The sequence below is a fragment of the Anas acuta genome, chromosome 2 (assembly GCF_963932015.1).
Source record: "Anas acuta chromosome 2, bAnaAcu1.1, whole genome shotgun sequence".
NCBI classification, from domain to species: Eukaryota; Metazoa; Chordata; class Aves; order Anseriformes; family Anatidae; genus Anas; species Anas acuta.
This window is the reverse complement of record NC_088980.1, coordinates 15,841,962-15,866,756: the sequence shown is the minus strand read 5'-3', so window position 1 is coordinate 15,866,756 and position 24,795 is coordinate 15,841,962. Positions and strand designations below refer to the sequence as shown.

Below are 24,795 nucleotides of genomic sequence, written 5' to 3'. Positions count from 1 at the left end.
AGGAGTGAGGTGTTTCTGTAAACTGCTGGTGCTGAAGAGCTTTATTTTTAGGGACACGCTGCGCTGCTTCCCTGAGGTGAGGGGACATCGTACTGCGTGCGTGCACAGGGCATGTAGGGACAAGGTAGGGGAGCTAAAGGGCCTCGAAGTTAGCAGTGTATTAAATAGTTAAGAGTGTCCTGCTAACAAGGCTGCTTTCACTGAAATCCAATTTATTTGGATAAAAGCATCCCCCAGTACCACAGAACTCTAACTGCGACAGAGCCATCCCAGGACAGGAAGAGGGGAATAAATAAATAAATAAATAAAATCAGAAAGGCTGGAAACCAATGGAAGCGTACAAAACCATTTTATTGCGTAGTTCAGCGAGGCGGAGGGAAAAGAGTAGAGAAGCACACAAACACTTGACAGCAACGCCTTCAACTTGAACGCGTTCAGTAAGTTTGAAGCCCGTTCTAGCGGGTGCGGAGGAAGGCGTTACGGGGCAGGGAAGGGTCCCGGCGCTGTTTTGTGTCGGGGGGGAGCCCCGGAGCTCCCCTCTCGGCTCTCCTCAGACAGGGCCCACCTGCGGGCTGCCGGGGGGACCCCCCCGTGAGGCGGCTCCGGAGCCCCCCGTGAGGCGCCCGCCGCTACCTGCGGCCGCCGCTCCGCCTCTCGCGGGCGCTGCCGTAAAGCGCCCGTCGCCCCTAGCAACAAGGTTGGGGCCCGGCGCTAGGTGTGGGAAGGTGATGTAAAAGTACAGCCAGTGTCGTAAACCAGGTCCGGGCGGGGAGGGGAGGGGAGGGGAGGGGAGGGAGGGGAGGCTGGGTGGGGGGGGGGGGGGAGGAGGGGAGGGGAGGAGGGGAGGGAGGGAGGGGGAGGGCGGGGGAGGAGGTGACTGGAGCATTTAGACACAGGCGAGAGGATCATGGCGGATGGCCCCAGGTGTAAGCGCAGGAAGCAGGCGAACCCGCGCCGCAACAACGGTCAGCTCAGCTCAGCTCAGCCCGGCGGGGGGGAAAAAGGGGAGAGAGAAAAAAAAAAAAAAAAAAAAAAAAAAAAGGGGGGGGGGAGAGGGAAAAAAAAAAATTAAAAAAAAAAATAACAACAACAAGCGGGTGGGGGGAAACCGCGGAGAGAGAGAGAGAGGGGAGAGAGAGCCCGGGGAGCAGCGGGTGCGGGAGAAGTGCGGAGCGGAGCGGAGCGGAGCTGCCCCGCTACCTGCCGCCTGCCCTCCGCCTAGCGGCGCTCCCCTCCCCGCCCCGCCGCCCCGGACCGTTAGGCGCTGCTGAGGGGAGGGGAAGGGGAAGGGGAAGGGGGGGGGGGAGCTGCGGGTTTTAATGTATTTTTTAATAAACGGGGGGAGCCCGGCTGATTGGTGTCGCCGCCCGGGCTGGCCCCCGCTGGGGGGCTGCGGGGGTGGGCGGGCGGGCGGCGAAGTTTCTTCGTTTCCCTTCGCTTTTCCCTTCTCCCTTCCCTTCTCCCTTCCCCTCCCGGTACCTGTTTGTACAATACTGGCTGGTAACGGTTCGGCCGGGGGCCCCCCTCGCTCTCCTCTCTCTCCTCTCTCTCTCCCTGCCTGTGTGCGACCCAGTGCTGCGGTCTATATAAGGAATTACATTTACGTTTCAGACTTCAGGGCTGCCCGGCTTCTTCTTCTTCTTTCCCTTCTTTATTATTTTATTTTTTTTTAATCGCTTTTGGCTACGTGCGTTACTTTAAGATGCCTCTTCTGGAGGTACACCGTGGTGGTGGTGGGGGGGGAGCGCTCCGTACACCCACTCCGCACTTAATTTCTTGGGGGAGGGAGGGAGGGGGAAAAAAATAATAATAAATAAATAAATAAATAAAAACAGAGAAGTAGCCGGGTGCTCGTAGCGACTCCGGGTGATAGGATGTACAGCGGGAGGTTTTGTAACCTTCCTTGGCAATTTTAGGTTTTATGTGGCATTTCCTGCGCGGGGTCACCGAGAGGAAGGCTCTCGCCCGCGATCCGAGACGTTTCCACAGGCAGGGGACGGCCTCGGAAATATCTCAGGGGCTCAGCTCCTGCCTCCGCTCGCCGAGCCCGGCTGCTCCAGGAGTAAAATGTTCCCAAAGGGTGGCCTTGCCAGGGGCTAGCGAGTTGGTCTGATGGCTTGGAAGTTAGGAGGGGCTTTCTTGATTTCGCCCTGTGCGTTTCGCAGCGAGTATTTGCGTTTACGCGAGCGCCGTCCTTAATTCCTTGTTGTAGCGTAAATATTTGTGTTTAGCTCAGGATTTGGCTCCGCGGAAGGTAAGTTTGGAAAGTGCTTTTCTCTTTGCCTTATTTAAAATGTTGATGATCAGAAAAAGGGGCTTTTCTTCTTGCTGACGACATGTGTGTGACATGTGAGTCTGAACCACCCAGTGCCTGTGCAGGAGCTGTAAACATGTTTACCTGAACAGGAAAGAAAATGGATTTTTCTCTTAAAGATCCAGTGATACGAATATCATGCTCTTAAAACATATCAACAGATGACTGGCGAGAGAAATTCTCTGAAAGCCTAGCTTTTGAAGTCGACGGGGAAAAAGAGATTCTTGATCGCTGCAGCAAATGGCAACTTGTGCAGGTAGAAAAAAAGATGGTGTTTAGTTTTCTCCTGCATGCATGTCAGCCCCCTCCTGTCTGCTGCTTTCGTTCTCAAGGGAGGGATTTATTTACCACGCTTGCTGTCAGTGTTTTTCCTTTGTGCTTAATATTAGAAAAACAGATTTGAGGCTGTTTAAGCACCAAACGTTTTGTCTGCGGCATGTATCACTCGCAGAAAACAAAAGGTGTGTAAGACAGGGTAGCGTTCCAGGTATCTTTCATCTTCATCACTTTTGGACCTCGTCGTTGCACCCTTCTTATTATAAAATGCCTTAGAGCCTGTATTGAGTAGTTCTGCTGTGTGAAGTAGATGGCTTGTTTTAGGCTGTTTCTGGTGCTTTTTTTTGGAGGAATTAAAACCAACTTCAGTCATTGTGCACTGAAGCATCAGGATCGGTTAGATAATAGATTCTGGATAATAGAGATTTCTCAGCAGTGGGTTTTTGTTTGACTTGCAAATGTTTACTAAAGAAAATGGCTAGACAAATGTTAACCCTTTAACCTTTAAAATAGGTGTGAGACTGATTTTTCTTTTAGATCTCTAAACGCACTTTGCTCTCATGGATTAGTATCTTCCGTTAATCCAAGATCAGCGTCCAGGAGATGCTTCAGCAACTGCCTTGTTTGTAGTGTACACTAAATCAATTTTGTGCTGTTCCAGTTGCCTCGTTTCTACCTCGTACGCACGGAGGGGGAGATCAGAGGGAGATGGCACTCGATACCCAGTGTGCCAGTGAACAATGCTGGGCTGTGGCATTAAGTTATTGTACTGTAAACTTTCCTTCTGTTTATCTGTTGATAAGCTTAGCACAGCTATTCTTGTACTGTAAACTTTTTTTTTTTTTTTTTTTTTTTCTTTTGTCCCTGTGCTTGAGAGCCAGAACTTATGGCTGCCATCCTGATGCATTAAGTGGAGCTGGGAAGACAGTCTTACCTCCTTAACCGGAGAGCTGGTCCCTTGTCTGCCTTCTTTATTGGCCACTGCAGGAGATCAGCAAACCAGCCGATTGGTGCTACCATTAGAGCCTTCGCTAACAAGAAAATCTGGCACTTCTCATACCTGAAGAAAACTGTTCTGCGTCGTTGTCCTTACTTCTGGCCAGTACATGAAAGCCTCCCCTGCACCGAAGCAGTTAGCCAAGTGTTAAGACAACAGCACCAGGCTGATAAAGCAGGAGCACGGTGCTGGTTGGGAGTCTCTCTTCCTATCTACCTTCTCCCTTCTGCTATCAAAAAATGACAGAGAAAGGGGGAGGAGAAAAGAGGGACGTGATTTTGCCAGTCATCTGCACTGTCACGCTCTGCTAATACTGTGCAAACTTAATAAATTCAGTCTCAGCAAAAGTTTTTTTTATTCTATTATGAATTGGCTGGCAGGATCAGATTAGTTGCTTTCTCAGCGTTTCTCGCATGTGTTATGATTATCTTAATTCTTATTAAAAGGAAAACTAAAAGTAAGACGTCTTGTTCTTCTGCAATACTGAGACAAGTAAAATGAGCAAAATGCTTTGAGTTTCTTGACTTAAAGATGTTATCAACTGTTTGTATTTGTGTTCTGAAACCGTTGTAAATAAACTTTCAGTTCTTTTTACCGTTGGAGGTACACATGAAGAAGAATGTATGAAATAGTAATTTCTGCATGCTGTCAGATAGGAGAGGAGAAGGTGTGAGGCAGGCTTCCCCCCCTTGGTAACAGTAAGTCACTAAAAGGTTACGTAGATTGATTTGTGGGAGTGCTGTTTCAGTTGCTCTACATGTGAGTTTTTCCTCTTTTCCTTTTTATTTTTATTACATAATCATTTCATACGTAGTCTCGTTACAAAGCCACGGCCTGTAAGAAGAGCCCCAGTGCCTTTGAATTGGCCAGAAGTACGGCGTGTCTCTGTGAGCTCCGAGGTGTTAACTACTGGCAGGATGTCAGGTGTTAGCGGCGCTGGGGATACAGCATTCCTTGTCCTGCCTTTCCTCTCATGCCCCCCTCCCTTTCTTTTTCGCTAGGTATCGCACTTTCACTCTGGCATTAATTTAAATTTGCATTTTGGGAATTGAGGAATGTAGCCCGAGTTAAAATTCCAGGCACAGTGAACAGGTCTACACGGACAACTGAATTAACTGTTTGAATCAAAGGAAGTCTTTTCTCATAGAAGCCAGTCATGCTTCTGTTTTAATTTTTAGCTACTGAAATGTGATGGGAATACTTTTTAAAGTGTTGTAATCTTTATTTTTCTCTCAGTAATCTCTGCTTGTTATTTTAATGGTTGCGAAGCAGCGTTTGAAGGCGATTAGTTACCTGAAGCAGGGCTTTTTAAGGTGGTTACCTGCCTGAAACAGTTTTCCTTGCTTACAGGACTGTCGTCAATACGCTGCTGGAACAGCAGGTGAAAAGCAGTAGGTAGGTGGGACTTCCACTCGGGACATGGCCCTCCAAATTGCACATCGTCCAGATTATTATTATTTTTTTTAAGTGAAGTCTGAGGCTCTGACTCTGTTGAATTCAGCTGCAACGGCCTGTTGGCAGCTTCCTGTTGTATCAGATATTCCTCCCCGCCGAGTCTTTCTGCTGCCTTCTCAGGGCCTTACAGCGGGTCCCGCTAATACCAGCGCTGCCGAGCTGCGTGCCTGGGCCCTGGCTCTGTAACCCAGCCCCTGCCTTGGTAGTGCGGGGAGAAACGAGCCTACAGCCAGCTACGGCTCCTTCCCAGCTGTGGGTGAGGTGGTTTTGGTGTCCTGTGACTTGTTCTTGTGGAAGTTTTGCAGTGTGGGGGAGAGGCTGGAGTAATCTAAAGGGAAAATATCTGCGCAGGGCCTTTCCTCCTGTGGAAACATCTGTTTTAATGGGGTTTAAAATGCCAGTGAGGGATGGCAGGCATTTCTAACGTGTGTGGAACTGTATCGCTATGTTAAAGAAATAAAGCCTGGTTCTGTGAAGTTTGGCTTGTGTTTTTTGCTTTGTTTTTTAACTGATTTTCTGAGCAAGTGCCCTGCAGGGCAGGGAAGCTGCTAGAACTGCAGGATCTAGCCACATGGCACTTAAGGATCCCTATTTCTAAACTCGGTTACCAAAAATATAAGATCACTGCTTTCAACTCATTAGCTGTTTATGGTCACTTCAGAAACTAGGAAATTGATACCACAAGCCGATGAACATGTGGTGTGCTTTGGTGACTGCAAATCCAGGGCTTTTTTCAGTTTTCAAAATGTGATTATAATGCTCTCTAGGTGCCTAATATCAAACTCCTGAAGTTGTGCTCCTACTTACCTGCGTTTTCCAGAGGGGCTCACCAGGTCGGATCCTCGCAGTTATGGGCGAACAAGCAGGACCCAGCTTGCAGCGATGGTCTCAAACTCTGGTGCTTCGTTCTGGCAGCTATATGAGGCCTGTTATTTTTGAGGCCTGAATTCTCAAGTGACTTCCCCAGGGTCACACAGGAAGTCTATAGCAAGACTGAATCTCAGCCCATTTTTAATCCTTGGGACTACCCTCGCGTTTGGCTTCATTTGCAGCCTTAAAGAGAGAGAACAGATTTATCACTTAGCAGTTACTATTCCTTTCAGTTTAAGTATCTAAACTTCTTCATGTTTATTGTGTTGAGAAACCTGTACTTTCAGCAAACAGGGCAATATGCAAAACTCAGTTTTCTCTTTAGTCATCTCTAAGTGGCATTAAGATAGTATCTGCAGTGCTGGTGCTTCCTGTCTGGAGCCAATGTTGAGATAATGACGAGTTAGAGGACTAGAATTGGTATTTCTGAACTCCTTGGTAATATTTCCTGATCTTAAAATGTAAGTACTATGATGTGCAGGTAGTCAAATTTAAAACAGAGAATTGATTTAGGACCTATGCTGTTAAAATTGGAATCCCTACTCTGATGTGTGGGGTTAATGCCTGGGCAGACACAGCTTGTTCAGGTGCTGTTCCATGTAATGTCTTAAGGAGAGTCTTGGCATAGGGCCGGTATCTCTACTGTTTGAAAGTGACTGCTAGGTAAATAAATAAATAAATAAAGCAGAACTCCTCCTTAAAACAAAAATTCCCCCAAAGTGTGTAAATAAATGTCAGGCCTCGAAAGCCTGCTTGAGCAAACACGTGCCAAGGCCGAGCTTCAGCTCTGCTGCTGGGGGCACGGGGGCTGCTGCCCTGGCAGAGGACATAGCGAGGGGCTCCTGGCCCAGGGGAGCTGGGGGCGTGGGGCAGCTGTGGGATGGGGACCCTCTTGCCAGTGTGCACTGAGAGCTGTGGGATGCTGCCGTAGATGAGATGGGGACCCTTTCTTGTGTAGGGAACGCTGCACAAAAAAAAAAAGCAACCCGCAGGGCAGTGGTGTACTTGTGGGTTCGGGATGCATGGGAGAGAGAAGGTAGAACAGGAGGGCTGGTGTGTTCCTTCTTGGTGAGGGTCTGATAGGCCGTGGTGGCCTTTGGGGCAGAGATGGGCATAGGTCTGGTCCCCTTTGGCTGAACAAGAAAATAGCTTGGCCCTCAATTCACTAGGTCATGCCTTGAAACTGTGGAATTCTTGGATTTGTGTGCTGGTGTTTTTGCACATGTGTTTTCTGTGCCTTCTGCTCCAGTGTTGCACAAGTACTTCTCACTGGTCTCAATTTGCTTTTCTGGCTGTCTGGGGCCTTATTTTTAAGTTACTGGAAAGAATAACAGAAGTTTGATATGTAAAAGCTGTTCACAGTTGTAGCTTTTAATCTTTGCTTGCCCTCTTCTTTTAAAGAATGGGATTATTTTAAGCTTTCCTCTTGTGATGAGCCTTAGTTTGTTTATTTAGTAATCTATTTGGCCCTTTCTTGTGTAGATTAGAAGAATTCCTGTGTGACAGTTGAGGAGAATGGAAAGCCCACTCCACACGAATGAGACTTATGAAATACTGACTGCTGTTAAACACAGCATAGCTTTATAAATCTATTTCAGTACTCCTGAGAAAAATACTATCCCTCGCCACCATGTAAGCACCTTTCAGGTAGTAAAAATAAATGTACGAAGTCTTCTCTTGCAGTAACCATGCCTGTACATTGGATTCCTCATGCGAATGTCTTACATGACAGCTTACCTTCACATCCCGCGAGGGTAGGTGGTAGAGCAGAAAGAAGAAACTTGTTAAGGGTGAGTCTTTGCATATGGAGCAGCTGGGCAGCGTTCGGATGTCTCAGTTGGCTGGTGCTAGCCATGTTAACCAGCTTCCTTCAGGCTTGTGTGCTTGCCCCCCAGGGAACCTATAACAGGGAAGAAAGGAAGCCTTTTTTTTCCCCACTTTCCCTCTCCTTGTGTTTGTTTCTGATGCTGTTAATGGAACGTGATGGTATCTTTTATTTTAACACGTTTTTTTCAGAGCAACAGAAGTTAACTAAAAATATGCTTTCTCATCTTCGAGAAGTCAATACTGTTTGAAAGGAGCCTGCTTCAGCTCGCTCCTTTTTCAGCTGTCATTCCCAGCTGTCACAATCTCCTTGATGGGAGGACTTTACCCTGTTGTTGCAAAGCAGTCTGGTTAACAACTGCTGTCACCCAAAGGTTAAAAACCTGAAAACTGCTATCCTTTGTCACTTCCCTTACAAACGTTTGGTTTCTGTTTGGTAGCATCCCCCCTGTTCCTTGGCCTTCAATATGTTCCATCTATCCTATTTTTGGAGAACTGTGTAAAGCAAATGAACACGTGTAATGATGAATATGTTCTTCTTGGCCTGTTAGGGGACTCAATTAGGGGAGAGAGTTTTGTTTGTTTGTTTTCTTTTTCAATAAACCGTTCTGTGCTCCATTAGGGTCTCTAAGTATGATTAGCAAACCTTATTAAGCAGAAGGACTCATGAAACTACTTTAAGCACTAAAGAACCTGTCTGATTCCACTATGAGAGAGTGGTATGAAGTGTGGCAGGAAAATAAATAACTCTCCCTTTACTGCTTGAATACACCTTTCTAGTGTGGTTTTTCTTTTGGGGAGTTAATACAGATATTCTGTCTTCCTTCATGCTTTTCTGTGTGTGCGTTTTTTTTTGTTGTTTCTCAGGAGTCAAGTAGTAGAGCTACACTGGAGGAGCTGGCAAGGGCACCAGAGGCAAATGGTTTATAAACCTGGTTTTGCACCATGCTCCTGAGAGGGACTTTCATGGACAGTACCTGGGGAAAAAAGGTGTTGAATATCTGATGTGGTAGAGTATTTTTTGCCTGTGATTTAGTGCTCCTGGCCTTGCTCGGATCAAATGATACTTGGTCAAGTGATGCTGGATAGTACCTTCAGTTACTGTGATATGAAATGTTTTCATTTTTTCAGCCAATGTTCATTTCCAAATTCTGTCTGACAGACGACTGACAGATACTGAGGGCAATTTTCTGTTTTGTAGAGACATCTGTCCACCGAGTATATATGGGAGAAAGCAAAATGAAATTACAAAACATCACAAATGTGGCATGATTGAAAAAGGCCTGGGGAAATCTATTCCATCTGAAAAAAAGTGAGAGCTAAAGAACAGAAAATCATACCTTAATTACAGGGCTTGGGTTGCTTTTTCTTAAACTGCTGGATTTGACCTAAAGGTTGGGTTTTCCTGTTTGCTCTGTCTAACAACTCCTCCCACTGATATCTAACACCTACGGTTTTGGGCATTAAGGAAAAAAATAAGGGAGATGAGTTGTCCATTTTTCCTAAATACACTTGTATTTAAACAGTTTTTCCTTGATATTTTGAGGAAATTCTGCCTGATGTCCTTTTGGGTATACATCAGATTTTCCTTCTTCCCACTTGCTGTTCTGCTTTATTCTTTCTCTGAGGTTCCTGTATAATAATATGTAGGGTGAGACATGTCAAGTCCTGGGCTGGAAAAGGAGATCTCATTCAGAATCTATAGCCTATTTAGTCTTCCATCTGATTTTGCATGTCTTCCCGTAGGTTTTCCTTTGTTCCTAGTATTTACCCAATAGCTGTATTGGGAATTCAAGGAAAACAGAAGTAGTCACATACTACTGGATTCATTCTTACAGTATTGTTCACAGGACAGACCTAGGTACATACAGCTGGCCTTGCAAAGAGCGTGAGGTGGTGAACGAGGACTTTGAAGCAGCTTTGGCACCGTAATGACTGGCTTCCTTCCCTGCTGCTGTCCCTTCCCCTTCCTTGCAAAGCGTTTTCATTTGAAAAGCTAAGGTGTGGTCATCAGGCATATCTGTTTTCAACTTCCAGTAATTTTTAGCTCACTGCAGAGCTACACCATAATTACATATGCAAATGCAGTGGTTGTTTTTTTTTTTCCCCTCTCACCTTGAACATGTGGGAGAGAAAGATAAGGTTGCAGAGTACCACTAGGGATGGTGCTGCCGCAGAAGTGGAGAAGTTCTTCCTGGGGACTTGTACCGCAGGGGGAGTTCACTGCTTCTCTGCTTCAAAGGCAGCAAAAAACCCTGCTCTTGCCGAACTTAAACTTCAGGTGAGAGCCCTCTGAATGACTTGCAATAATACATTTGATATGTTCTAGCTGTTTTGGGTGCTGAGAGGGAATTTGTTTGCAATAGGAATTAAATTCATAGACATATGTATGTATATTTATCATATCCAGTAACTTAATCTATTGATGATTAGTCTATTGAAAGCTCCCTGTGGTAACACAGGGTAAACTTCATAATGATACTGTGATGAACACAGACTAATTCTGTGGAAAAGACAGTTCTGACAACTTTTCTTCTTCATAAGACTTTAGCAGATTGTAATGTTGTCTGACATACTCTATTCCTAAAACTCTAATTATATTTACAACAAATACTAGAAGTAACCTGGAATCAAAGTGCTGGGGAGCTGTTTCTGCCTCAAAGTAGAATAAGAGAAACAAGAAGCAATGCTAAGTTGGTACTTGTAGCATGGGAAAACAGGAATTGTTCCCCGGACATAACACAGTATAACATGCCACAGTTTTCCACACCTCACCACGTGAGATCAAGCACGCCTTGGGTGACCAGCCTGTGTGGCTGGGGAGGGACTTCAGGGAAGGACAAAGCAGACTGGTACCTGAGCGTGTGAGTAGCTAAAACTGGTGGTAGACTTTCTGTTTCTGTGAGCTAAGCCAGTTCACACAAAAATGAGAATTTTAGCTTTTGAGTTGCAAAGGGTATGAGTAGACCTAGTTGAATAATCCTCTATTGTGTGTCATGGTTTTTGTGATCCTGACAGAGAATTCCTGTAAGGTTTGCACTCTGCCTGTAGATCTGATGCTCAAAAAATGTCCCTTTTGCCAGTTCTGTATTTGACTCTGCTGAGAGACATCCCTTCAGAAAGGAAAGGAGAATAAGAATTCTGTCAAATGTGGGCATTTTCTTTATTCTGGTATGCAATAACAAGCCTTATCTGTTTACTTTACCCCAACTTAAAAAAACAAAACACACAAACCCACAGAAACCTCCTTGCTTGCAGTATGATATGCAAATCATTTCACTACATTTGTTCTTGCATATTATGTAAAAATATTTTGGGATATAGGGAAACTTGCTTTTTTTTTTTTTTTTTTTTAATAAGTCTGAGTTATTTTTCAGGCAGGTAAGAAAACAGAAATGCTAGAATTGAAAACTTGCCAAATGTCTTGTTCTAATTTACTGTTGCTTATCACAGAATATTAGGGATTGGAAGGGACCTTGAAAGATCATCTAGTCCAATCCCCCTGCCAGAGCAGGAACACGTAAATCATGTCTCACAGGACATATTTATATTATATTTAGCTTATATTTAGGCTTAGCTTTAGCCCTTATTTAATCTTTCTAATTATAACCAATGTTTGTAAGCATTTTGAAGTTATTGTACAGCAAATCACCGGAATAGAAAGATATTTGACTTTTCAAGTTAAGATGTGCCCTCACCATTAAGGCCTTCCAAGTTTGTGCCCTAATGTATCTTAAGAGGAATTCTACTTAGGCTTTTTTTAATTTCTACCCAGCCTTTACCTTTAAAGAACTCGTATGCCTTTATTCGACCGCAGAGGCAGTCAAATGTCTTCTCGTTGGACCTTGGGTCTACTGCGGAAACATTTTGCAGCCGAAGTGTGTGTGTGTGTGTGCACAGCCATGTGTGCTGTTCCCCTGCCTTTCCTTTTGTCTGTGGAGCTCCTGGCTGATAGCAGATTAGCCATCTGAATGTGGGCAGCAAAGAGTAATAGGCTGCACAGAATGCCCGAGGCTTCTCGCATACAATAAAATGACTCCATTAGAAAGCAAAAAATGACAAGCCTGCCACGGAGGGTATCTGTGCTGGGGAGCTGCAGAGAATAGCCTTTGGTTTATGATCATGTTAATGGGTGTAAAATAAACTTAATTTTTTTTCGACTGTCAAAAGTATTCCTAGGTGCTCTATCGACTAGTGCTGAAGATCCTTCTAGCAGGAAGATACCCGTGAGCTAAGTGGATGATGTGCTTACTGCTGACTGCTCCTGCCTGGTATATACACGTGGGGGAAGGAAGGGAGTAATAGCGTGACAGCTTGGTTTCATTTTCACTGTGCAGGTGTCTCTTTTCTCCCTTCTTGTTAATCTTTCTTTCTAGTGTTTTGATTAGTCGCAGGATTAGATAATCTACCTTGCAGAAGTGTGCTGGGTTTAAGTCTTCTGGAAGATGTGCTAATACAGATTTGAAGGAAACTGGGCCAGAAATATGGCTGGCTGAGACAGAGGGAATCCAGATGCTGGAGGAGGATTTAAAATACAAAGCTGTAGTAATCTGGATAGAGCAGAGGTACAAGCCTGTGTGCAGAGCACAGTAGCAGGAAAAATAGGTAGGAATCCTGTCAAGATTTTGACAGCTACACTTATCTGCTCTAAGAATCTGGTGTTGAAGAAAGCTGTTTCTTCTACAGTTTACTGTTTGCATAAGCAGTAGTGGCTGCTGTTGCCCTCCTAAACTCCAATAACAGTTTTCAAGACTTTCTGGATTTTGTGTCATGCAAGCTCCTAAAAGGCGTTCTACAAAAGAAGTGCACTGCTTCATTTAATCTGAATGGAGCATCTTCCTGGATGGCTCAGGAAATGAGGACAACTTCTGGTGACAATGGACTTGAAAGCTGTATATGCTGAATTATTTTTGTGTCAGAATGTGGAAGAATTGTCCAAACAGGCAAAGCTTGTCCTGAAATGCTTACGTTTTAAGAAATCTCTTGACTTTATTTGTTGTAGTTTGTCTTGCTTGTTGGAGCCTTCTTGGTACATTGCTGTAGATACAACTGATATGGGCCCTGGAAATCTACACTTTAGCAACAAAATATACAAATTGTACAGAATTGTATGCAATTGTAATAAATTGTACTTTTAATAAATGGGAGTACTACTGGAATAACCCTTGTGTTACTTCTTGTGTTGTGCCCGGTCTTGTCGTGACTGTCCTGGACGTGTTCTGTGTGCTATGTGGGCTGCATCCCTTGGAAAAACTCCCCTTTTTCTGCACTTTGCTTTTCATACTACCTCTTCAACTGATTTTCTTTAAGGAGATCCCTTCTTCAAGTTAGTAGTGTTTGTGTCCCTTCCTCTCCAGCAATAAAGTGCTTAAACCACCCCCACTCCAAAAAGAGGAACAAATGAGGGTGAATTTAAGACCGATTATTTTACAGAGCTATGCAGTTACTCCTCCCTTCATAGCAGTATTAGTTCACATAAAATGCATTTTGATTTCACAATTCCGAACTGTTTCTGTGATCATACGAGGTTTTTATGGCCCTGTAAACTCCAGCTGCTTATGAAGGAAGCTGGTGTTAAAACAAAAGCTCGGTTAACAGTCTCCAAGAGTGGATGGTCTGGAAATGGAGACAAGTAAAGTACTTCCCAGGCCAGTTTAATATGAGAGCATCTGTGGTTGTTCTTTTTTTTTCCTCACCCTTCCCTGTGCTCATGCGACTACTGAGGCATGCTGCGGGAAATATCTGGTTCTTGAGTCACCAGTGGTTGGTAGGTGATCCAAAGGCAATGGGGTAAAAGTGCAGGGTACAGGGGAAGGAGATAGCTGCATGTTGTACAAGTCCTCCAGCATCTCTGGTTGAATTGGCACTGCTAAAGGCACAGTTGTGCACGAGTGCAACTTTTCTAAGTTTCCTAAGCTGTGTTAATGAATATGAATAGAAATTTTAGAACTGTTCTCTTCTCTTCCGACTTTTATGATCACACACATCCTGCTGAGAGAGGTATTGCTGCCTTGGGCTGACCTGGCCTAGCACAGCTGTAACGCTGAGCTGCGGCTGGTTTTCAGGACAGATTTCAGAAAGTTACAGAATACTAAAGACAAAGAACCATAAAGCAGATGAAAGCTCAACTTCACTTAGCCAGAGGGAGAAGTAGGAAATGTGTTTCTTGTTGTTTTAAAGGTATTTAGGTTATAGAGAAAGGTTCTTCCCCTGGCAGATAGTGTTACTCTGCTTCTCTGGTATTTAGGCTGCAGTAAGCTGGTTAAAGTGCTGGCTATGAGAAGTTTGCAGGTACAAAAGGATCTGTTCAATAAACTTCTCTGTGCTGAATTATTCAAAGCATTCATAAAAGCAGTCTCGTAATGGGGTATACCTTGTGCAGTAAGTGGTACGGTGTGTCAGTCCGGCTGGTCAGGCTGTGGGCCGTTCCCAGATGTCCCTTGTAGACACTCACTGCAGCGAGGAAGCTTGAGAAGTTTATCTAGATCTTATACCTGATAGCTTGAGAATTATCATTTAGTGTGGATAAGGTTCTGTATTTAAATGTAAAATATAGTCTTAGTGCACGCTGCACCTTTCCACTTCTCAATCTTTTCCTTTTTTAAGTGTTCTCCCTGTTACAGACCCTCATAGCTTGCTGCTCTGTATTCCACCTCTGTATGTGAAGTCCTGATGGCCAGCCCGTGCCTTCAGCTTTGACAAACGCCCTGCTGTTAAGGCACGGAAGCTGAGGTTTTATGGTGATGTGCTGTCGGTCCCTAATTCAGTCTAGAACCACGTAATTACCTTTTGTTTGATTTGTCTGCTGTTATCTGTAGGTCGAGTGCTCACAAGCGTCTCTGTGGTAGTGAACTGCTACGTGAAGGAGATGGAGGGGAGCGTGGGCAATTTCCTCAGGCCTCCCCCCCCAAAACCATACACTAGCTCCAGGCCTGCTTTACAAACTGGTTGGATGCAAGTGTCTTGTGTCAAGAATAAGTCCAACCTGGAATCTTCTCGTCTAACCGAAAATCTTGCCCCCTATAAATAAATGACGCTTCCAGGGATATGTTTCACAAATAATAAAATCTCCTTGAGAAACATCTTTATTTACTGCAGAAGTACTTTCTTCTTAAGTTGACACTGAGTCATGGGACAATAATGCCGTGGACAAGGAGACTAAAGTTTTAAAAACCAGCAGAAAAAGGCACGTTAGCAGAACTAATATCATCTAAATTTCATTAATAACTGTGAGTGCTAACTTCACTTCGTGCAAAACACTGACTGATGCTCAAGAACTTTAGCAGAAGAGGTGATGAGATGTTATTGTGGCTTAACAGTGGTCTCCTAAAGATTTTCAGACAAATGTCAAGCCATCACTTCCATTCCTTGTGTATAGCTGGCTGCATGGCAGGTGGCATTCTTGGTTGTGTGTGGGCATAGCTGGCAGAGATCAGTTTTTGTTGTGTTCCAGATGTTCTGTGCCACTCTGATAACAACTGAAAACTAAAATACTGGTTTTAGTTTCCCATGTTCTGTAGAAATGAGTCTTAGGGACTGGTTTTTCACTTTGAGAAAGAAAATGTGTCTTCTAGTAGGCTTATTCTTTCTTACCTCTGCTGTACAAGGGGCAGCTAAAATCCCAGCTTACTCGTCACTTTCAGTATTGATATTTATGTTTTTCAGACGTACTACTTAAAAACTTTCTCATGGTCTCATTACTCAAGTCCTTCTGCCTGTGAGATAAATGTGTTGCAGTGGTACCAAAGTAAAAACATGACTACAAAAACATACTGAAAATCAGTGAGCTGTTTTCCTAGGTAGCTAATAAAGGGTAAGGGGGAACATTGCTGGTCTCTCCCTGTTTGTGGCTTTAAAATGGGATTCTAGTAAAGATAGAGGAAAAACCATCACTAACACTGGCTGGAGCATAGTGAAATTTCTTGGCTGGTTCATCTTTTGAATACTTGTTCACATGTCACCGATTTGATTAAGAAAAGAGTTACTGTTATGCCTTTCCATAGCTTTCCATACATTTGTGTTTCTGGCTCCAAGTAATGTATTTAAAACAGTGTTTTCAGAAAACCAGGTCCCCTTAGTTTCAGCTGAGCTAGATGTTCAGGTGCAGGTGTCTACAGCCTGTTCTGGCGCTGTTAGGCTTGTGTTACACCCACGGATGCACTTTGTAGCTTTCTTTCAAACTGGAGTACTGGGTTCTCTTCAGACTCAGACTGAGAAACGAATCTCATTCCTGAAAGGTTTTGTGCTTTGGTTGAGGTACTGATGAGATTTTTGTCATCTGGCTGAGATGCTGTTTGTTCCCATCTTTTCTGTGTGTCGTAGGGCCTATTTGAATCCCCGTGACTCCAATTCTGTGGGATTTCTTTTCCGTGAGTAGGAAGAAGATTCTCTTGGATGCACTTCAGAGAAAAATGCTAAAAAGCCTCATGTTTATCCTAAAACGGAGTAGTACTTCTGAGAAGCTAAAGACGTCAGTACAGCGTTACTCTCCCACCTAGGTGGGGTAGTGAACTCAGTTTTCTCATCCAGCTGACCAGGAACTTCAAGGAACGAGTTATCCACCTCTCCCTCTCCGGCAGCTGTGAGTTCTGGTAACTGAAGTCATGCTCTATGTTCTCCTGCCAGGAAGATGCTTACTGTTAATGAGGCCCCGCTGGGTTTTGCCAGGAGCCAGTCCTGTCGAGCTGAGGTGGCTGCTGCCAGACTCGGTGAGAAACATGAGACTGGAGGCTTGGTTCAGTTGTCTCAGCATTTGGTCGTGTCATTTTAGGCAGTGGAGGGAATCCAAATGCACGTCACCTAGAGCTGCTGCTCGAAAAGCACGCACCTTCCTTTCTCATACCTGTGCACTTCAGTGAAAACTGTCTGTATCTCGTAGTCATGAACTCTTCAGCAAAGGCTGAAATGTAACCCACCGCAGACCAGTCAGCCTTCAAAATTTTTTAGATCCATTCATTGCATGTCTATAGCTTTCCTTTTGATTTTTAAGGGTGTTTGGGAAAACTGCGCAGCCAGAAGCATCCTGATATTACTGCACTGGGTGCTATTGGTGATGTCTATTCAATACCTGAGTTGCTATTTTGTATTAAACCTTACTCCTCTGTACCTTACATGTTCTTAAACCGCCTTGCGGCCATCGTACCCTGCTACACAACTCAGAATGTTCTAAAACTAGTTAGCCACTGCACCAAGATGATGAATCTGTTCACTTCCACAGCATGATAAAATAGGAAGGATTTCCATAATGTCCTGAACATGATCTGGCAGTCATTAGAAAAGTAATGTGCTTTGTTCCCACTGAGGGACAAAAGAGATTTGGAGAGATGTGAGGCTTGTCTTGATTTATGGTGTCTGTGTCGTCATCCTAGTGGTCTCACTTGAGGAAGGACAAGGCCTTTTAGTCATGCCTCCTGTCCCAAACCTTTTTAGAAGCATGTCCTTATTTTTTAATGTTTTTGTCCATTTCGGTAAGTGGGACACTCACGGAAAGCTTGTTACGTATGGGTTTCCACTTAGGCGTGAGGGCCCTGGAACAAAATATTCCATCTCCAGATGACATCAGTTTTCTATTTAAATTGGGTTCTTAGTTTTTCACGGGGGAAGGGTGTAGATGGAGCAGTCGTATTGGACATCTGGACATTCATGAGGACCTATTTCCTTAGCCAAAAAGAACAAGTGAAAGAAAATTCTCAAGGAAGCACAAAACCTGCATCTATCAAAAGGAAGAAGGCTGGCTTCTGCCTAGAGCTTATTTAAATTGATGCTTGAGTGTGAGAGGAGGGAATGTAATGCAACTAATTCGTGTCAGGTAACGGAGCGTGTCCCACTAAAAACATCCTGTCCTGCTGCTTCCTTGAGAAGCAGCCTCTTGTGGGGTCACCAAAACCTGGTGTGGTGTCACCAAACCTGGTGCTTTTGGTGGAAACCTCAAGGAGCAGAGGCTGCTTTTTGACAGATGCACTTGAAATACCTTGGCATGGGAGCTAGGGGTGGCGGTAAGAGGCGTTGCTGTTTGATGTCTGGCATCATTCAACTTCAGGAGAGGTGTTAACAAAGTTAGCTGGCAGGATTCTCTCTGGCAAACCAACGTCTTTCTGTGAAACCACCTCTGGAATAAAGTGGCTCGAGATCACCGCTGAATCGCCAGCTGGGCTCACCGCTGCGCTACTCCGAGCTGTGAGCACGCCTCACAAAAGCTTCGGAAGAATAGGTTTGTTTTCCCGTGCTGTTGGTATTTCTCAGCAGGTTTTCTGCTGCTGCTCCCCCCTTTTTTTGTAGCCCTGCAGCTGTCCAGCCGGCTACCGTTTCAAGTTAAGTTGCTGAGTTATCTTCTTTAAACATCTTTAATGAACATTCAAAGACTGATAATGTTTGATAAGCTGAGAACTTCACCAAGAAATTATTAAATAAAGCTTCTTGTGCTTTCTGGTTTAGCTACGTAATTTGTATGTGTCTTCTTTATACTGGAACCAGCTAAGCAATTTTTAGGTTAAAAAAACCAACAAAACCCAGGCTTTTTCCTAAAGCGGGAAGCCATATAAATGCTTAGTTTAAGCTTTCTAATAATTCAAAATTCAGTATCCTGCAGATGAATGAGCTGAGTTGTCATCAAGAATCTGGCTAAAAAGGAAAATGACTCGTCCCTTCTGGAGAGTGCTGTAGGGATGAGACAGTGCCAGCTGTGGCATTTAAATGTTTGTCCAGAGCTGATGTTGTCTCTGAGCTAAACTTTGCTAAACATGCTGTGAAATACAGTTTGTGCCAGCCAAGAATACGCTTGTCTGTTGTGGTGGGAGTTTAGGCTGGTTCATTTCAGACCTCAGCAAGCGGCAGCTGAAATACTGCGAAGTGACCTTTGACATAGGGACCCATGAATGCCCCAAGTATGATTTCACTTTCCCCACGTTCTTTGTGAACCTGAATGCTTGTCAAATCAGATGTGTGTTTAGACCTTTTCACTGAATGTGCTCGGAGGGGAAGAACAAAGCCCGGGGTCAACTTGGCATAATCCCTGCGTTTATCTTTATTCTATTACGGGGGCTTGTGGGGGATGGAGCAACTATTCTCTGCGAGGTGAAAGTGCAAGTAGAGTGTAGGTAGGCTATCCGTCTTTCCTCCCAGACTTTCCCAACGGCCTGGCCCGTGATTTACTTGCGTTAAGGTACGGCTGACTAGGCAGGCTGCTGCCTCGGCCTTGTGGTCTGCTGCCCGTGCTGCGCCGAGCCCTCCCGTACCTGCCGTGCCGGCTGGCCAGTGGGACCAAACACCCACGGTCATCATGGGCAGGAATGGGTGCACCTATAGCACCTGGTGCTTTGGGGAATGGATGCACCTATAGTGATCTATAGCACCTGGTGCTTTGTGGGATGGATGCACCTATAGCACACGGTGCTTTGTTCTCCCCATCGGATACAGGAGGGGAAGTAACAGTGGGTTTGTGTACCTCTACTCTGGCTTTGGTGCAAATGGTCATTTTATTTTAAGAGATGATCAGCTTAATATGATTTACCACATGGTACATATATATATAAATATATCTTCTCTTCTTTTTTTTGCCTCTGCAGGCTGTTAGTCATCCCCAAGTAAGGAGTGACTAAGTCCTTCATTACACATTCAAATTGGGAAAGCCTTTGTCTCTGAGGGCAGGATTGTAGAGTTCGCCTAAACTATTGTTACAGACTTTTTTTGCAGTATTTTTAGATTTTACTCTGGTGGTAGATTCACTTCACAATAAGGGATTGTTTCTGCGTGGAGCTGGAGTGGTCTGAATCTGTAAACGAGCTATTGTGCGGTAAAGTACAAGTGGGTGGAGGAACTATATGACAAAAGGCCTGGTTACCTTTACAGTTTGTTCGCTGTACCTCATACACTTTGTTTCAGAAGAAAAGCACTATTCAAAGGCTCGAGTATAAGGAGGCAGTCTTTCACACAAGGCTTGTGGGAAATTTCTCTCCAACTTGTGGGTTTTCAGCTCGTGTCGATTTTACCCTGCACGTTCTGAGACTGCCCCAAACAGCTTAAGGCTGCTCTTCAGGGGAAGAAAAAACACAAACCACACCTCCTGGGGTGAGCGTTTCCTAATCTGACACTTCGACCAGTATTTTCCGATTTACATGTGCGCTTGTGTAGGGCTCTTCTGTTTATTTTTTTTAATTGAGCTTTGCAAGTCGATTTTTAAGTGAAGGTTTTTTTTAAGGTTTCCAAGATAGGAAGTCGCTTTTTAGCTACTAATTTTAGAAATTAAAAGCAACATTGAACAACAAGATGTATTTCTTTCTTTACTAAATCTAGTAAGATTCCAAAAGCATTAGTGTGCTTTTTATTTTTTTAACAGGACTTGGAAACTTGGTGTTCTCTGTGCTAAATCTGCCCTTGCCTTTGGTTGCTCCCGTTTCACTGTTTACTTTCTCTTCTCTTTGCTTAGTGGCTAAGTGCTTAAAATCCCTTCCCTGTGCTCAAAACCAAAGCTGCTTCGCTTGGCACCCAGTTTTCAGACGTGAAGCCCTTTCACACAGCCTCGCAGCTGGGCTGGTGTGCGTTGGGGAGAGCAGAGTTGCTCAAGTCCACCCCATCAGTGCCGCGGGACGAGGAGGGCCTCGCAGCGCGGCCGAGCAGGCTGCTTTGGCTCCTCCGTGTGCCCTGCTCCTCTGCTGGGCACCAGCAGCACGGCATGGAGTCCCCGTCCTCCCAGCTGACAGCCCAGGAACGGAGATTAACAGGCTCCAGCCCAGCTGAGTAACTCTGACACGAGGAAGCCGAGGCCTGGAGCCGTGCCCACGTTAGCTGTCGGCGCTGCGGAGGAGGCAGCCTGTGGCAGGAGGGCACAGCAGGTATTTGGTGTGGGGAGGCAGGCCGTCGGTAGTAGCTTTTCTTCCCTCTTAGTGCCGTCCTTTCCAGTCTCGTGTGTTTTGGGGAGAGAAATTTGCAGTCTCCAACGTGCTCAGGGCTACCAATAACTGCTTCAGGAGAGCAGTTCTGGGGAACCTGCTGTAATGATCAACTCTGCTGCTTTAAGGAATAAGTTTAGCCCCTTTTTTAAATGCTGTCAAGATTATGAGCAGAATTATCTCAGGCTGAGCAGCATGGTTTGTTGTAGGTTGTTTTTTTCTTCCGATTGTTCCCCCTCCCCCTTCCCATCACAGCCTGCCATTCTCTGCTGCTTTGGGTCTTGTATTTCTATACATGACCATCACAGACCTGCTTGTGAAAGCATACTTGTCACTGTAGTCTTTGCATGTTTCATTTACTTGTATAATGTTAATGGCAGCAACAACTTGATCTTAAAGCTCCTTTCTTGTAAGCTGTATATAGAATATCCACATATAAATCTTATATGCCACAACTTTTAACATTTCACACTATATCAAAACTAAAAAATCCCACCACGGTTAGGTGAAACTGATTCATGGTTTGAGCTCTCTTGGGTGCTTCTAAATACCAGAAACTCCTGAGCTTGTATTAGTCAGAAGTAAAAAGCAACAGTCAAAAGTCCTCTGTTGCAATATTAAGTTTTTGAATTGGTAAATCGAGCCTGCTCTTCTTAAAATGCTATTTATACTTTTATCTACTGCCAGCTTTTCTCTTCTTCTTTCTGCCAACCTCCTCTTCTGTCAAGCTATGAAAGAGTTGCTGTTTTTTTCCCCCCTTTCTTTCTGTTCACTCTTTTAAGACAGCTCCAGCCTCGATGTCAGAGGTTTCCCAGTAACCCATGCTCCCGTGGCTAGTCCTGTTGGCTGCCAAATCTGGCGTATTCTCTTGGTTTTTGGCTTTTAGAGCTGCGAAGGCAGGATTTGGAGAAGCAGCTCGACCAGCTGGGAGGTAAAAAGGCTGACCCAGGGGAGGAATGTTGAAGGAAACAAACCTGCTATTACATATCTAGTTGCTAAGTAGTGTGGTATTAGTTGCTCTCGGGGCCTTCCAAAGAAGGTCAGAGGAACTTCTGCCAGCTTCAGGTGGGAAGAAGTGCAGCAGAGAGATGAAGCTGGGGAGGAAACTCGTGGCAGAGCAGGGAGCAGTCAATCAAACGTCCTTACTAAGCAGCGTTTCCTTAAAGCAATACGAGCACTCAGGGAGTAACCCGGCTCTCACTGCTGCAAGATGTACAGTGCTAGAAACCCCTCGTGGAAGCAGCAGAGCTGGGTGCTGTTGCTGTAACTGAACAGTTGCTCACAAACACAGCTGAAACGGGCAGTTCTTGGGCTGAGTTTTCACTAAATGCTGTAATTTGGGGATGTTGTGGCAAGCTTCCATTCTGAAAGTAAAACTAGCCGTTAGCTGCCCAATCTGTTCGTTTAAGCGACTTGGATCTTATTTAAGTAGCAGCTACTGAAGGCTTAAATAAGCCGGCTGAGCTCTGCACTACTAATTGTGGAACAGTTTGGGAGGGGTGTTATCTATGCACAATATTGGCTGCAAGAAGGAAATGTGTAAGTGTTAAAAGGGAGTAAAAGGCGATTGAAGTAATTACGAATTCACATGCTAAGGTAAAATAACAAAGGTTGCTGCTGGGAATGACTTGGAAAATGTTGGTGAAGGAAATATAATTGGTGAAGGAAATATAATTGCGTTAAACAAAGGTTTAGAGAAATTTTTATCTCTGATCTTGATGAAATCTTAGTAAAAGTGTGGAAACAACAGCTTTTGAGAGACTTCAGCGAGACAGAATAATGCAGAATCAGTGTCACGTGCTGTAACACTATTTACAGCAATACTTCATTTAACCCCTCTGCAACGGCTGCTTCAGTTTGTGCTTTCACATCCTGATTTTCATCCTTGATTGAAAATAATTCCTACTCGAGTTGGCTGGTGACCCAAAGTGGAAAGAGCTGATGTCCTGTGCAGAGGTGTGCTGGCCGTGCTGGAAGGCTCTGCTCACCTACAGCTGGGTGCAGGTGGACCAACTGCGACATCCCAGGGGTCAGTGATGCAGCCTGGACTTCTGGTCTTCTGTCCTCCTCGAGATGGCTGATACTGTGGGGCTGAAAGAGAGGGATGTTAGGCTGCATAACTGGTAAACACACAGTCCCAGCATTATTCTGCGGGCAAGCACTTGATGCAGTCCTCGGCTCTGTCAATGAGTAGGTCTGTGGAAGGTGCAAGATGCGGAGATGTCCCCTGGAGTTAATTTCTGATGGTTGGGACAGATTAAGAACATTTTGCAGCAGTTCAGGGAAGCAGTACCTTGTTTAGATGCTGTCTCATTGTCATGTCTGATCGCAGCTTAATTCAACTTCTGGATTTTGTGGTGTAGGTTGGTTGTTGTTTTTTGTTTGTTTGTTTGTTTGTTTGTTTTCCAGAATGGATTATCTTCTTTCACCCAACCTTTATTTAGCTTTGCTTTTTAAGTCCAGGGCCCTGTACCCAGTAGTTGGTATAATAAATAAATAATAAAATATGGCCCAGTTGTGATGCTAGCTTCTTACAAAGAGCAATCCTTGTCAGCCTTTCCCTGCTCCCAGAGCTCATGAATGAGGGATAGTTTTCCTGACCCGTTCTGTGCTGGAAATCACTAGGATGTGTTGCAGTTTTTAAAGACAACTCTTGTAGGGCAGAATCCCTCCCTTTTTAAGTATATCTAAAAACATTTGCTTTTCATGCAAACTGAAACTTGCATGGAACATAGGTGAAGAATTTGACTGGTGCTCCATGAGCAGGCTTTCTCACCCTGACTCTTGTTTTATCATGACAGTCCTTGTCTGGAAAACCTTTTTTTACAGGACCGTTTCCCAGCAGTTGCTTACAGCATGTGTACGTTTGGCCTATCAGCATGCCTGTGTACTTTGGCCGTATAAGCTGTAGGGTTGGCTCACAGACCGACACCTAAATTTAGATGCCAGGGTGTGAGCTTATTGCCTGTGCTCCCATTATAGTCTGCGGAGACCGAGTCAGTGGACCTGAAGAGCTGCCCAGCTGATTAAATCCAGGTATCTACCTTGGTGTGAGCAGAATTGTCCTTTAGAGACCATTGACTGCAGGAGGAGCTTGGGCAGCTGGTTGATTCATAAATTCCTAAACCTTAGATGTTATCTGTGAACTACATCCCACTGTAATGCTGTTTTTATCTCTAACAGTTGAAAAACTGACATTCTCTTTTCTGCTGTGCTGCTTTCTCTGAAAAATGAGAAACTGAAGTTCCTGAATCTAAAACCTAAATATTGAACAGATATCTGGCTGAATGCATTCTCTAGCAGACTCTGAAGTGTCTTTAGGTTCCCTGGGACTGGGCGGTGTCTCGGTTGAGATGGGCAGTGGGCATCCTTCTGCCCCTTACATTCCAAACAGGAGGACGCCTCCGTGTTGGTCTGTAGCCGGAGCCACCTGACTCGAGTGATGCTTCTGCTGCCCTGAAACGGGCAGTGAATGAGCTTCTTGGGGTCGCTCTGCTACTTCTGAGTCGTGTTAGGAAGCAGCTGTGGAGCTGTTTTTATTCTGTACAGTCGCATGTGCTATCTGTTGATCGCTGCTAGCTCTAACTTAACGTGCTCCTTTCTGGTGAAATGAGGATTTCTGTTTGCTTCCGTAAATAAAGCTTTCCTGCAGAGCTGATGAGCTCAACCGAAACTGGTGTGCGGTGTTTCGGAGGGGGGAGAGGTCTGGTGGTAGGAAGAGCTGCTTTAAGCACAAGGTACCACGGAAGAACTAGGAAAGCTCTTTAAATAGCAGCGCGATTTTTCAGAGCAATGGCCTTGAGTTCAGTGTGGTCAGAGTAATTGCTGGTTGTTCCAGATCAAGGAAGGGTCAATTGCAGAACTGAGCAGCTTAGACACAGAAGTGTCTTTTTCTTAATCCCTCTTTCCTTCATATTATAAGGATATTTCCTTTTTTTAAAAAAAAAGGTTGCTTTATAGCCAGAAAGCATTTCTCTGGCTATGCAGACAGCTTGGACTTTGCTGTGTCCTCGACAGAGTGCTTGCTAACCGCAGGCTGCGCTCTGCACTTAATTACTGAAGTGGCTGAGGGAGGACAAAAACCTGAAGGATGATGCTTAAACAAATAAATGGCCTTAGTTAAGTCCTTCACACTGGGCAAAGCTCCCGTAGAAATTCCCCCATCTTTATGC

At 44.7% G+C, this 24,795-nt stretch overlaps 1 protein-coding gene across 4 annotated transcripts in view; it reads left to right on the top strand.

Annotated features, from left to right (window-relative positions):
* The first annotated feature begins 818 nt into the window (after positions 1-818).
* The window catches only part of ZEB1 (zinc finger E-box binding homeobox 1), a 125,327-nt gene continuing 101,350 nt past the window's right edge, over positions 819-24,795 (top strand). For 2 of the 4 annotated variants that reach the window (XM_068673590.1, XM_068673587.1), the window contains exon 1: positions 819-965. In XM_068673590.1, coding sequence (XP_068529691.1) covers positions 908-965 — 58 coding nt within the window. In that variant the 5' untranslated portion in view covers positions 819-907. Of the gene's footprint in view, positions 966-1,810; positions 2,255-2,475; positions 2,571-24,795 lie in introns of those variants that run through there. The other 2 variants (XM_068673588.1, XM_068673589.1) reach the window with 2 other exon arrangements.